Below are 14,139 nucleotides of genomic sequence, written 5' to 3'. Positions count from 1 at the left end.
AAGTATGTGCTGCCTTGCCCTTTAAGAAGAAGTTTGCTGACCTCAGTCTAGCCCGGAACCAGTAGCTAACATTTACAGAGTAATCACTGTCTAAGCACTTCATGTGACTTTTCTCATTTAATCTTCATAGCAATCATATGAAGTGTGCACTTTTGTTGTCTCCTTTTCATGGATGAGTAAACAGCGACACTGAGAGGCTAAGAAATGTGCTCCAGGTCATACAGCCAGGAAGTTGGAGATCTGGGATAAGAGGAACGTAGTCAGGTTTGGGGACCTGCATTCCTACCTGCTATCCTCTCTTGCCTCTGAAATGAGGTGATGGCTGTGAAGACTTAGGAAGACTATTGTGGGCTGTAAAAATATGAAGGATGATTTCCATTTTAGAAATTCTTGTTCTGTTTTTACTTTCTTAAATGTTTGCTTGTTTAGAATTGGACACAATGGTCATGGGTTTTATAGAATTGGCTTATTATAGAATATTTAACTCTACAAATACTGAGTTTATGCTATTAATGTATGAATCAGATAATCCAACCTGTGAAATGCCAGGGAGGGTATTATCCCCATTTTGCAGATGGGGAAACTAAGTCTGAGGTTAAAAATTGTACTTGAGATGATAAAGGAGTTATGGCAGGCACAGTTGCTCTAATGTATAATCTAAGGAGATTTCCAGTTCGCCATGTAAGCTGATAGCAAAAGTTAATGTCTAATAGGTTGGACAACTTAAAAAAGTGAACCCAAGAGGGAAAATGACTACTCAGCATCAGTGAGGAAGTCAGCCCCTGTTCTGTTGTCAGTCCCTGTTTTTGTTTATTTTTAAAATTTTTATTATTTTTATTTTTTATTAGAGATGGGGGTCTCACTATGTTGGCCAGGCTGTTCTCAAACTCCTGCCCTCTAGTGATCCATCCAAAGGGGTAGGATTACAGGTATGAGCCACTGTGCCCAGCCAGTCCCTGTCTTTAGAAGTAGGGGGTTCAGAAGTTTCAGTCCTTGCTGGATAATGGACTTGTGGATACCTTCTATTAGCCTTCACTCTGCAGTGCTCCCTCCCACCCAAATAAGATCTTCACTTTCATCAGTGAGCATAGACAAGTTATTGGCTTCTTTTCAGGGTCAGCAGTGCAGCCCCTCAATATTTACCCACAACAGGCCCCCAGCAAACACCTTCTGACTCCCACGTTAGCAGGAGGTATTGGGTATAGGAGAAGCTGGTCTCCTGGCCCAGCAATCAGTGCTTTCATCTCTCTCCTCCCACACAGGCCGAAGATACCAAGATGCAAGAGATAATGAGGCTGGCTCATGAATTTTTGCAGAATTTCTGTGCAGGCAACCAGCAGAATCAAGCTTTGCTACATAAACACATAAACCTGTTTCTCAACCCAGGGGTAAGACTTGAGGCCAGTCTGCAAATCTGTAGAGGGAGGAGGGCAGGGAAGAGGGAGGAGGAACAGCTTGTTCTTTGGCTATTGTGGCTTCTGGGGCTTGTTATAATGCAACATTCATTCCAAAGGGGAACATTTTCATAATTTATCAGGAGGACATAAATACTCATCTTTTGGGGATGGAATGGCAGGAGTTGGGGAGGGGAAAAGGAGGAAGGTGAGATGGGTAAAGTAAGATACATATCTGTATTTTCCTAGTCAAGTCCTTCATCGTATCAAACTTCAGCAATACAGAGGTGCTGAATCTCTCTCCTGCCACATCTTCCTGAGGTCATGCATAAAGTTTTCTGTGGCTATATATACATATATAGTATCTCCATATTAAACATATCTATAATACATCTTAGTTTGTTAAATATATTTCTGAAAGTATATTAAATGTATTATAGGTTTTGTAAAGAAAAATGATGCACTCTACACATTGTCTTGTGTTCTGCTTTTCTCACTTAACACATTATGGCTACCTTTGCAAATCAGAGAGATACAAATTTTTCTCATTCTTTTGATGGCTAAATGACATTCCATAGAATGGCTGTAACTTTTAAAAAACCATTCTTATATTAATGGACAGTTAGGCAATGTCTGATTTTTAGCTTTGTAAACAGTACTGCAAAGGACATCTTTGTGCATGCGCACACTCACTCAGTAGTACTGCTAACACTTTCCAGGAAAAGGAGTGCTGAATTGTAGGATAATATAGGTTGAGTATCCCAGATCTGAAAATCTGAAATCTGAAATGCTCCAAAATTCAGAACTTTTGAGTGCCAGTGTGATGCGCAAAGGAAATACTCATTGGAGCATTTCAGATTTTAGATGTTTGGATTTGGGATGCTCAACCAGGAGACTATAATGCAAATATTCCCAAATCCAAAATGTGAAACCCTTGTGCTCCCAGGCATTTTGGATAAGAGATACTCAACCTGTGTTCCCTTGGTGTCATGTTAAAAGAAAGAAAAGTCAAAAGATAAAAGGATTAAATCCTCCACCTCACCCCAAACGTAAAACTCAATAGCTGTGGGTAAAAAGTGAAAAATAAACCTTCTAGAAGGTAATATGCATGGCTGTGTGGTAAGCAAAATTTTCTTACAAGGTATGCAAAGAACACTAATTATTTTTGAAAATTGATAAATTGGACTTCTTTTAAGAACTTCTGTTTGTCCACTGACACCATTAAGAGCATCCAAAGGCAAGGCAGAGAGTAAGAGACATTTGCAATGCACGTTCTCAACAAAGAATTCATATCCAGAATATACATAACACACTCAAAAAAGTCACTAAGGAAAAGGTTGACCTTTTAAAAATAGGCCAGGTGTGGTGGCTCATGCCTATAATCCTAGCACTTTGGGAGGCCAAGGCAGGCAGATCACTTGAGGTCAGGAGTTTGAGACCAGCCTGGCCAACATGGTGAAACCTTGTCTCTATTAAAAATACAAAAATTAGCTGGGTATGATGGTGAGCACCTGTAATTCCAGCTACTTGGAGGCTGAGGCAGGAAAATAGCTTGAACTCAGGAGGTGGAGGTTGCAGTGAGCCAAGATTGCACCACTGCACTCCAGCCTGGGTGACAGAGCAACACTCTATCTCAAATAAATAAATAAATAAGAATGTAAAGGCAAAAAACTGGAACAGACACCCTGTTGGAGAGGATATCCAAATGGCCAATAAATGTGACAAAGTGTTCAACATGATTAGACATTAGAGAAATGCAAATTAAGTTATGTTTAGCCACAGTAAGCTGTGACTAAAATTTAAAAACTGACAATACTAAGTGTTGATGAGGATAGGAACAGCTGGAATGTAGAATGCAAGTTGTTAACATCTTTTGAAAGCTGTCAGTATCTTCTAAAGCCAAACATATTCATACTTTGTGACCCAGCAATTCTATTCTTGGACCCAACAGAAGTATGAATTTAAGTACACCAGAAGGCATCTGTAAGAATGTTCACAGCAACTCTAGTATTTATAATACTAGTAATGTTTCTATCTATTAAAACTGGATCCTACTCCAAATATCCTTCAACCATAGAATAAAGATATTGTCATATATTCATGCAATGGAACTTATATATCAGTGAAAAAGAGTGCAAGAGGTTTAAGAACAGGCAAAACTAATCTAGTTATACAAGTCAAAATAGTAGTTAAATTGTGAGATAAGGCATAAAGGAGACCTGTTTTGTTTCTTGATCTGGGTGCTCAAGGTCCCTTGGTAATCTGTTCAACTGAATGCTAATGAGTTGTGTATTTTTCTGTATGTTTATTTGTATGTCAGTGAAAAAAGCTTACTAAAAAGGTAGTGCAGAAGCAAGAATGAGAGAAATCTATCTTCATGGGTTTAAATGCTTCCCTTGTGTGTGTTTTCAGTGGACTCTTCTTTTTCTCACTTTTTAATCTGTTCTATCAGCTTTTTGACCTGTCCCTGTGCTCTTTTCCTCACTCTTGTGTCAGATCCTGGAGGCAGTAACCATGCAGCACATCTTCATGAACAATTTCCAGCTTTGCAGTGAGATCAACGAGAGAGTCGTTCAGCACTTCGTTCACTGCATAGAGACTCACGGTCGGAACGTCCAGTATATAAAGTTCTTACAGACAATTGTCAAGGCAGAAGGGAAATTTATTAAAAAATGCCAAGACATGGTTATGGCTGAGGTGATTGTTATATATTCTATATACCTCCATCTGGTGTTCTGTAGAAATTTTACAATTATTTAATCTTATCTGTATGAACTTGCACCCTCTTCAGGAGCCATACAGAAGGACAGAAAGTAATTGTGTGTGCATATGTGTGTGTCATCCCTTGTGTGAGCTTAAGTTGTAGATATAGGCAAGAATCTGATCTGATATTTCATAGCAACCAGTTTGCTCTAAGGAAGGATGGCTTGGATTTTTCTGACAGGGGACAGAAAGAGGAATAAGGAACTGAATTATAGAGAATGGAGATAAAATGTAGTGAGGACCCAATGAGCCAGAACAACTTCCATTCTTGTGGATTATGAATTTTTTAAAATTTTTCACATAATTAATTAGATGAAAAAATTTTGCCTGATGCTTCTTGAGGAGCAGTTGGTCTATGCAATCAAGGAAAAGTCTTACTTGGTTTATTATGGATTCACTTTAATTTACAATCTTGTCTATGTATGTGGTTCCATTGGCAGGGAGGGTAGTGTGATTAAGAGTTGGGGCCAGCATGGTGGCTCATGCCTGTAATCCCAGCTCTTTGGGACACTGAGGCAGGAGGATCACTTGAGGCCAGGAGTATGAGACTAGCCTGGGCAACATAGTAAGACCCTTGTTTCTACAAAAAATTTTAAAAATTAACTGAGTGTAGTGGCATGTGCCTGTAGTCCCAGTTACAGAGGAAGATCCCTTGAGCCCAGAAGTTTGAGGCTGCAGTGAGCTATGATGGCACCCACTATACTCCAGCCTGGGCAAAAGAATGAGACATTGTCTCTTAGAAAAAAAAAGAGAGTCGGCTCAACCTGGGATACAAATGTCGCCTGAACCCCTTCACCGAAGGGTGCCATGAGATATGTTACTTGACCTCTCAACTCCTCAGTGAACTTTTCTATAAAATGAAGATACAGCAGATTTCACTTTAAAGAGTTGATATGCGGAGTAAATGAGATAACGATGACATTAATGCCTAACACTTTTTGGAAGCCTGCCATACTCTAGGCACAGTCCTAAGCAATTTGTCTATAATAATTTATTTAATATACATAGTACTGTGAGTTAGCTATTGTATTTGTCCCGGTTTCACAGATGAAGAAACTGAGATACAGTGAGGTTAGGAAGTTCATCTAAAGAGTTTATCTTGGTATCTGGCATCTAATAATTAGAGCTCATAAAGTTTAGTCATTAGTAAGTATTGACCATGTTTATTTTGACTTCTGTGCCAGCCCTCTCAGTTTTTTTGTACTTCATGTACTGCTGATGAAATTGATTTATTCTTAAATAGATTTGCAAGAAGCCACATCTTAGGGGACAAGTTATAAACAGGAATGCCTCAACTTTTTGAAGAGCAAGTGTGGAGGGGAAGGCATATCTTAATTAAAAGTAATTTGTGATTGAAGAGATAAGATGGCAGATGAAAGAATTGTAAAGGGGATACATTGTAAAGCATAAAAATAAGATGGAGGCAGGGCACACTGGCTCACACCTATAATCCCAGCACTTTGGGAGGCCGAGGCGGGTGAATCACCTGAGGTTGAGAGTTCGAGACCAGCCTAGCCAACATGGAGAAACCCCGTCTCTACTAAAAATACAAAATTAGCCAGACGTGGTGGTGCATCCCTGTAATCCCAGCTATTCAGGAGGCTGAACCAGGAGAATTGCTTGAACCAACCCGAGAGGCGGAGGTTGCAGTGAGCGGAGATCATGCCATTGCACTCCAGCCTGGGCAACAAGAGTGAAACTCCATCTCGAAAAAAAATAAAATAAAATAAGATGGAAACATTTAAAAAGAAATATCATAGCCTAATTGGTAGTTTTGGAAATACAAGTGCAAGCTTGCAATCTCTATTTCCACTTGATACATTAATGCTGGTATGCAGACTTTCTCTCCCCCTAATAGCTTTTTAGGGCCCGTGTGGTATTTCTGTATCTGTGGACTAAAATTACGATCAAAGATTTCTACTTGTTCAGTTATATAAATGAATGAAGTCAAAATAGGTAAGACTGATTTGGAAAGATAAATGCTAACAGAACCTCTCTCTTGCTCTGTGGATAGATTTTTTTCATGCTGCCCCACCCCTGCAAGCTTGTAATCTAAACCCATCCTGTTCTTTATGTAGCTGGTCAATTCAGGAGAGGATGTCCTCGTGTTCTACAACGACAGAGCCTCTTTCCAGACTCTGATCCAGATGATGCGGTCAGAGCGGGATCGGATGGATGAGAACAGCCCTCTCATGTACCACATCCACTTGGTCGAGCTTCTGGCTGTGTGCACGGAGGGTAAGAACGTCTACACAGAGATCAAGTGCAACTCCCTGCTCCCGCTGGATGACATCGTTCGCGTGGTGACCCATGAGGACTGCATCCCTGAGGTGAGCGAGCCCAGCCTGGCTGTGCCCTTCTCGTCCCTATGTGGTGCCTGCTGTCGTGGCTCACTGGGAGACATAGTGGTGGCTGGCCTAGGGGAGCCCTGACGGTTCTGAAAGCTGCAGCTCATTTTGTGGTGGGATTTCGGTTCCCTAAAACATGTTCTCGAGCATTGATTTTACATGAAAGGAACACGGGAGAAGTTAGTCATTCCTTCTGTATCTTTAAGAAGAGTGAGGAAAAAAGCTTCAGCTCTGTGGATCTAATTTAGCCTGTTGAGCAAAGGGGATGTGACCTGAATGAACTTCTCAAAAATGTGACGAAAAGTAGGTTGAGATCCAGATCGTATGATTGTAAGACTTAGTAAGTTAATTCTTTAAAACAAAAACCCTTACTACAGAAGTAATGGCCATTATAAAAAATTTAGGAACTACAGACAATCAATTAAAAAATAATAATAATGAATCCCTACGTTTTGAAGTTAATCCTTCCAGGCTTCCTTTTTTCCTACTTTTAGATTATATTGATTAATAATGAAATGGATTGTAAAGTATATATTTTATGATTTATGAAGTGTATATTTTATGATGTATAAAGTATATTGTAAAGTATATATTGTATGTTTTGCAATGTGTAATGTTAGTTTGTAGTACACATTTATATTACATTAAATATATATGACATATATATATTGCTTTTAGGTTTTTTTGAAAAGCTAGTAACAGTCATGTGTCGCTTAGTGGTGGGGATATGTTTTGAGAAATGCATTCTTAGTTGATTTCCTCATTGTGCAAACATCAAACAGCGCACTTACGCAAACCTAGATGGCACAGCCTGCTACACACCCCGGCTCTATGGTCCGGCCTCTTGCTCCCAGGCTACAAACATGCACAACATGTGACTGTCTCAGTACTGAAGGCAATTATAACACAATTGTATTTGTGTATCTAAACATTGAAAAGTTCCAGTAAAAATTGGGTATTATAATCTTATGGGTCCCTGTTGTGTATGAGACCCATCATTGACCAAAATGTCATTATTCAGTACCTGACCATACTCTTTGAAAAGTTCAAAAATCAAAGACTGTAAAGGGGTAAACCATGAAGTCTTATAATCTGTTTTCCCACCCACCGTACAGAAAATAATTTATTATGTTCTTGTGTATTTTTCTAGAATTTTGCACATAAACACATACATTATATATACTTTACTCCCCCCCCGTTTTTTTAAATTCAAAAGATGATACTTTAGGTACACAATTCTGTACCTTAACACTGTAACTTCTTTTCATATCAGTTCATAAAGAGATGCCAGATTGTTTTTACAGTTGCATAAAATTCCATTGTATGGATGTACCATCATGGCCCTTTGTAAGTGTTTAACTAATTTATGATATAATGAGATAGTAATGAATAATCGCTGTAATAAGAAAGCAATGAGATTGCATTTTTTTCACAGTCTTGGCCACAGTATATTATCAAACTTTTGGATTCTCATGTATCTGGCAGGTGAAAATGGTCATTTCAACATAGTTTTAATTTACATTTCTCTTGTTACGGATAAAGAAGGTAGAGTTATAACTAGCATTAGGGATGAGAGAAGCATAGTGTTATAACAAGCATTAGTTTGTTTTTTACCCTTTTTTGTTTGAAATACAATAGAAATGCAAAAAAAGTACATAAATCTCAATTGTATACTAAAGAACAATAGAACGATTATAAAGAGAACAGCTTTGTAATTGCCACCCAGGTCAAGAAATATGCAAAAACCTCCCCCATTCCCCTTTCCTGTCCTCACCTCCCCCAAGGGCTGTCTCCTGAGGATAACCACAGCTGACTTTTATGTAATCCTGCAGTTGCTTCTCTGTATACATCCCTCAACAATATAGTTTAGTTTTGTGAGGTTTTGGACTTCTTCTGTGTATCATTCCATGCCTTTTTAAGTTCAGCTCTGTGTTGTTAAGGTTGATCCACCCTGACATGTAGCTGTGTCCATTTCCTTTGCTTTGAAGCATTCCTTTCTATCATGGCACCATGATAGGATTTTCCGTTCTTCTACCGATGCTCGTTTTAGTTGTTTCCAGCTTTTGGCTGTTAGGATCAGGCATACATCCTGGCCCACACGTGTACTCTTCTGTCCAGGGTGTGTGGATAGTCAGAAGTGGAAGTGCTGGATCATAGGTGGTGCATTTCTTCAATTTGATGTAACACAGACCAGTTGTTTTCAGCATAGTTGCTCCAGTTACCATTCCTCCTCCCAACCCTGCTAACATTTGCTATCATCAGATCCTTTATTATTATTTTTTCAATTTGATGGTTGTATAATAGTATTGCATACTAGCTTAATTTTTAGAAGCTTCATGGAGATATTTGCAGATATGATTCACTTGTTTAAAGTGTGCAACTGAGTGGTTTTTAATATATTCACAGAGTTGTGCAATCACCGTCACAATATAGTTACAGAATATTTTCATCATCCCAAAAAGAAACCCCATGCCCATTAGCAGTCACTTCCCATTTCCTGCCAACCCCCCAATCCTAGGCAACTGCTCATCTTTCTGAATATATGGATTTGCCTATTTGAGACATTTCATGGAATCCTGCAACATGTGGTCTTTTACGACTGGATTTTTTCACCTACATGATTTTTCTCAAGGCTCACGCAAGTCGTAGCATGTATCAGCACTTCATTCCTTTATGTTGCGGAGTAATTTTCTATTCTGTACGTATATCACATTTTGTGTGTCCATCAGTCAGTTGATGGGGATTTGAATTGTTTCCACTTTTTGACTATTGTGAATAGTGTTGCTATGCACACTTGTGTACAGGATTTTGTATAGACACACGTTTTCATTAACCATAGTGATTTTAATGTCTATGTCCTTGATTCCTAATTGAAGTTGAGCCTCTTGCCGTGTGTGTGTGTGTGTGTGTGTGTGTGTGTGTGTGTGTGTGTGTGTTTGATGTTTGATATTCCTTTAAGAAATATCTGATCCAGTTTTTTTGCCTCCCTTTTCTCTGGGGATGTCTGTCTTATAAGCACAGATCTAGGGGCATTCTTCATTGGAACATGCCTTGCATGTATCTTCTCCCAACTTGTGCCCATTTAACTCTCCAGTGGTGCCTTTTTATGAATGGAAATTCTTAATTTCAGGTAATCAAACTTGTCCCTCTTCTATGGTCAGAGGTTTTACCTCATACTTTCCCTTGAGGTCATGAACATATTCTCTTCCAAAAGCTTTATGGTTTTGGATTTTATAATTGTGAATTTCAAATGTCAGAAAATCATAGAAGTAAGACTTGGCAGTGGGGAATGGGATGCCCATTTTGATCTGTCCTTCCTGCTGTGAAGTTGAAACAGCTAATCACGTTCCATACACACCAAGATGGTTTTTCAGAAAAGCTTCTTTCTATCTTGCAGGTTAAAATTGCATACATTAACTTCCTGAATCACTGCTATGTGGACACAGAGGTGGAAATGAAGGAGATTTACACCAGCAATCACATGTGGAAATTGTTTGAGAATTTCCTTGTAGACATCTGCAGGGTAAGGCTTTTGGAACTAAGGAGGCAGAGTTGGAGAGTGAGAGAGGTGTGTGTGTGTGTGTGTGTGTGTGTGTATGTGTGTGTAACATCTTCATGCCCACATGAAGAAAACAGCTGCATCATTTCTACTCTAATTTGTGGCATGAAGAGGCACTTGTAACTCTTTTCTCATGTCTCATTTCTTCCTTTTTTTTTTCCCTTTGAGATGGAGTCTTGCTCTGTCACCTAGGATGGAGTGCAGTGGCACAATCTCAGTTCACTGCAACCTCTGCCTCCTGGGCTCAAGCAATTCTCCTGCCTCAGCCTCCCGAGTAGCTGGGATTACAAGCACCTGCCACCATGCCTGGCTAATTTTTGTGTTTTTAGTAGAAACAGGGTTTTACCATGTTGGCCAGGCTGGTCTCGAACTCCTGACCTCAAATGATCTGCCCACCTCAGCCTCCCAAAGTGCTGGGATTACAAGCGTGAGCCACCACACCTGGCCATTCTTCCTACCTTTTGCTCTTAGCCACGAATGGATGTTATTTATCAAGCTTCAGGGAAGAGAGGTTATTTCTGGTTTTCATGTCATCCCTGTGGATTGGTTGGTGAATGATAACCTGGGCATATTAAAATTCAATTTCTAAGGATTTATCTTCCTTGGTAATATGTCTGTGCTTGAAGGGCACTTCCCTGAGCTTGAGCATTTGTCTCCTGCAATCTGGTCTTGAGGATTCTGCAAAACTCTTCACCTTCCATTTATTGCTTTCCTGGCTCAGCCTCAAGAGTGGCCTTCAAGATACTTGATTTGGTTTGGATTGAGCTTAATATTCATGCTAAAGCCACAAGACTGCCACATAGCAAAGCATACCACAGATTGAATATGAGTTTTGTGATGGTGGATTTGGGGGAGTGGGGTAGATTAAAAGATTATTTAGAAGACAATTGTCAGATACATCCCAATTTCAGAAACATTGTGATGTTAAGGTGCATTATAGAATCCTAGAATGTGGTATTTTCTGCTTGACTGTATGATTGCTAGTATGAGACAAGGAGCCTGTAAGAACTTATTTTCCTTCTGGATGAGAACCCTATTTAGTAATATTTGGTCAGGTGTTGGTTTCACAGACATGTTTTTTAAAAAATCTCAAACTCCTCCTAGTTTTTTAATCCCATTAGCCTAGGGATTTTGGCTTGGAATGGCAGGCCTGCTTTATTTCTTTAAACCAGTGCTCTGAAATTTTCTGTAAAGGACCAGATAGTAAATATGTTCAGCTTTGTGGGCCATTCATGTCTTTCATGACTACTCAGTTCTGCCCTTCTAGCGTGAAAGTAGTCATGGCAAGCAGGTTTGGCTGTGTTCCAATAAAACTTTATAAAGATAATTACTGGCCCTTATTTTGCCGATCCTTGCATTAAATTACTTGGAAATGCTGTAAAATCAGTTATTAATTTCATTCTTTGAATATGTTCTCAGACTGTCTAGTTTTAAGGTCAGAACGTGAGAGTCTCTTAAGAACACTTGATTTTTATGTCCTTCATTCTTTTCAGTATAAGCAATTTTATATCTTAAATTATAAAACTTGATTTTTAAAAAAATGTGCCAACCGTCTCCATGGCAAATCTTATTCTAGGCGGCAGACTTAAGTAGAGTATGGGTGAAACTGAAGGTGTCTCCTCACCCCAAAACATGTATAGTCAGCTATTCTGAAATATGGCTTGCTATTTTGAACAATGTTGTGTATTGGTAAGATTTTAATTGAATGGAAGATTGTTGTAGGATTGGAGCATGGTTAGGCCAGGCATGGTGGCTCACACCTGTAATCCCAGTACTTTGGGAGGCCTAGGTGGGCAGATCCCTTGAGTCCAGGAGTTCGAGACTAGCCTGGCCAACGTGGTGAAACCCTATGTCTACTAAAAAAAACACAAAAATTAGCTGAGCATGGTGGCAGGCACCTCTAATCCCAGCTACTTGGGAGGCTGAGGCACGAGAATCGCTTGAACCTGGGAAATGAAGGCTGCAGTGAGCCAAGATCACGCCACTGTACTCCATCCTGGGTGACAGAGTGAGACTCTGTCTCAAAAAAAGTAAAATTAAAAAAAAAAGGATTGGAGACGGTCAGGTCCATAGGACCTCAGTAACGTATTTGACTGTCTTGATTATTTGGATAAGGAAACTATGGTCTAGGCCAGAGGAATGGATTACTCAGGAGAGCAGTTTTCTTTTACGGGAAATTTAAGACACCTGTAGTGACTGTGCTTCTTACTGCCCTTCAGGGTTTTGGATTTTCCAGACACACGTAGGAAGTTGCAAGTGGTGGCCTTGTTGGTCTCATACCCATTTTAATGTTTGTGATTTTGCTTCATGTTGTCTGAGTTGATCTGCTTTTCTTTTTTTCATGATTTATATTTTATTATTGTGATTCCTTAAGGGGAGAAATACTGGCCAGCAGGCCTTTACGTTTCATTTGTTAAAAGTAACCCACAGGAGGGAGTCGCAGATTTCTTAATGTTTGATGTAGGTTTTGGTGTCATGCTTAACATACCCACTTGTCTTCCAGGCCTGTAACAACACTAGTGACAGGAAACATGCAGACTCCATTTTGGAGAAGTACGTCACCGAAATCGTCATGAGTATTGTTACTACTTTCTTCAGCTCTCCCTTCTCAGACCAGAGTACGACTTTGCAGGTAATAAATACCAACGTCAAGCAGAATGTTCATGATACACCTTTGGCAGTTGGGCAAGATGTGAATTTGGGGGTGAGCAACTGTAAATGAACTGGTCTGCAAAGCATTAATAAAAGATACATTTCTCTTGGTGGAAGGTAGCTTTGATGGGATTTCTTGGCTAAAGAAGTACCTGGGGATATTTTCTTATACTGGATGGTTCTGTTAATTGTTGATTTTAAAATCAACAATCTCCTTAAAATCTTTTCTGCTTTTTTTTTTATTTTGGTCCTTCAGTCTTCTCCTTCCCTGCCCTCCAATTCTAGAGATAACGTTTATAAAACATCTAGCACAGTGCCTGACACAGAGTAGGTGCTTAATAAATGGTAGCCTGTGCTATTTCTGTTAGACTATAAGCTACATGAGGACAAAGTTATGCCTTATGTGCATGATCATCTCATATACTAGTCTATCCCTTGTACCTGGCATTGTGACTGGCAACAAGTTGCTAATTTATTGAACAAATGAATAAATGAGACTCAGGAGAGCGGTAGAGATCAGAGATAAACATGTACTGGTTGAAGCCTTAGCTAGGAAAATGAAGTGGTAAATGAAAAGGGACCTGGAGAGGACACAAATAATGGATGATGGGATGTGAAAGAGGCAGAGGAAGGTCAGGAGTTTTCATGCAGGCAGGGTGCGATTTGGGAGTCTGTGGGACCTCAGGAATGAAGAAAGGGGAGCATTTTAGGAAAAAAGCAGATGATGAGCCATCATGTCCTTTTGCTCTTCCAAGAGGTTGAGTGAGCTGATGTCACCTGTATTAGTCCATTTTCACACTGCTGATAAAGACATACCCAAGACTAGGCAATTTACAAAAGAAAGAGGTTTAGTGGACTCACAGTTCCATGTGGCTGGGGAGGCCTCACAGTCATGGTAGACGGTGAAGGGTATGTCCCACATGGCAGCAGACTAGAGAAGAGAACTTGTGCAGGGAAACTCCGCTTTATAAAACCATCAGATCTTGCAAGACTCATTCACTATCACGAGAACAGCATGGGAAAGACCCACCCCATGATTCAGTTACCTCCCACCAGGTCCCTCCCACAACATGTGGAAATTGTAGGAGCTACAATTCAAGATGAAATTTGGGTAGGGACACAGTCAAACCATATCCCACCTGATTGCCCATTGCATTTGGATAGTTAGTAGGCAGCTACTCTTATCCATTTAATCATCTTTTGTACACCGAGGTGTCAAATAGGAGCAGAGCAGGTGTTCCAGGAATAGCGTTCAGTGGAGTTATTTTAGTCTAGGGATACTTCTTTCTTTGAGCTGGGTTACTGGGTTCCCATCCCAAATCCAGCACTTACTGGCTAATAGGGCAGGTAATAATGCCACTGCTTACTTCACAGGGTGATGGTGAAGGCTAAATGAGATATGTATAAAGTGCTTAGCACAGAG

General features: G+C 39.8%; 1 protein-coding gene across 1 annotated transcript in view; it reads left to right on the top strand.

The window, feature by feature from the left end:
• Positions 1 to 14,139, top strand: part of ITPR1 (inositol 1,4,5-trisphosphate receptor type 1) — a 354,161-nt gene that overhangs the window by 191,726 nt on the left and 148,296 nt on the right. Inside the window, exons 30-34 of the mRNA XM_025375486.1 lie at positions 1,263 to 1,388; positions 3,891 to 4,091; positions 6,236 to 6,487; positions 9,903 to 10,028; positions 12,568 to 12,696. Coding sequence (XP_025231271.1) covers positions 1,263 to 1,388; positions 3,891 to 4,091; positions 6,236 to 6,487; positions 9,903 to 10,028; positions 12,568 to 12,696 — 834 coding nt within the window. The remainder of the gene's footprint in view (positions 1 to 1,262; positions 1,389 to 3,890; positions 4,092 to 6,235; positions 6,488 to 9,902; positions 10,029 to 12,567; positions 12,697 to 14,139) is intronic.

This window comes from Theropithecus gelada, chromosome 2 (genome assembly GCF_003255815.1).
Source record: "Theropithecus gelada isolate Dixy chromosome 2, Tgel_1.0, whole genome shotgun sequence".
NCBI lineage: Eukaryota > Metazoa > Chordata > Mammalia > Primates > Cercopithecidae > Theropithecus > Theropithecus gelada.
Note: the sequence above shows the minus strand (reverse complement) of the source record. Positions and strands in the feature narration are given on the sequence as shown.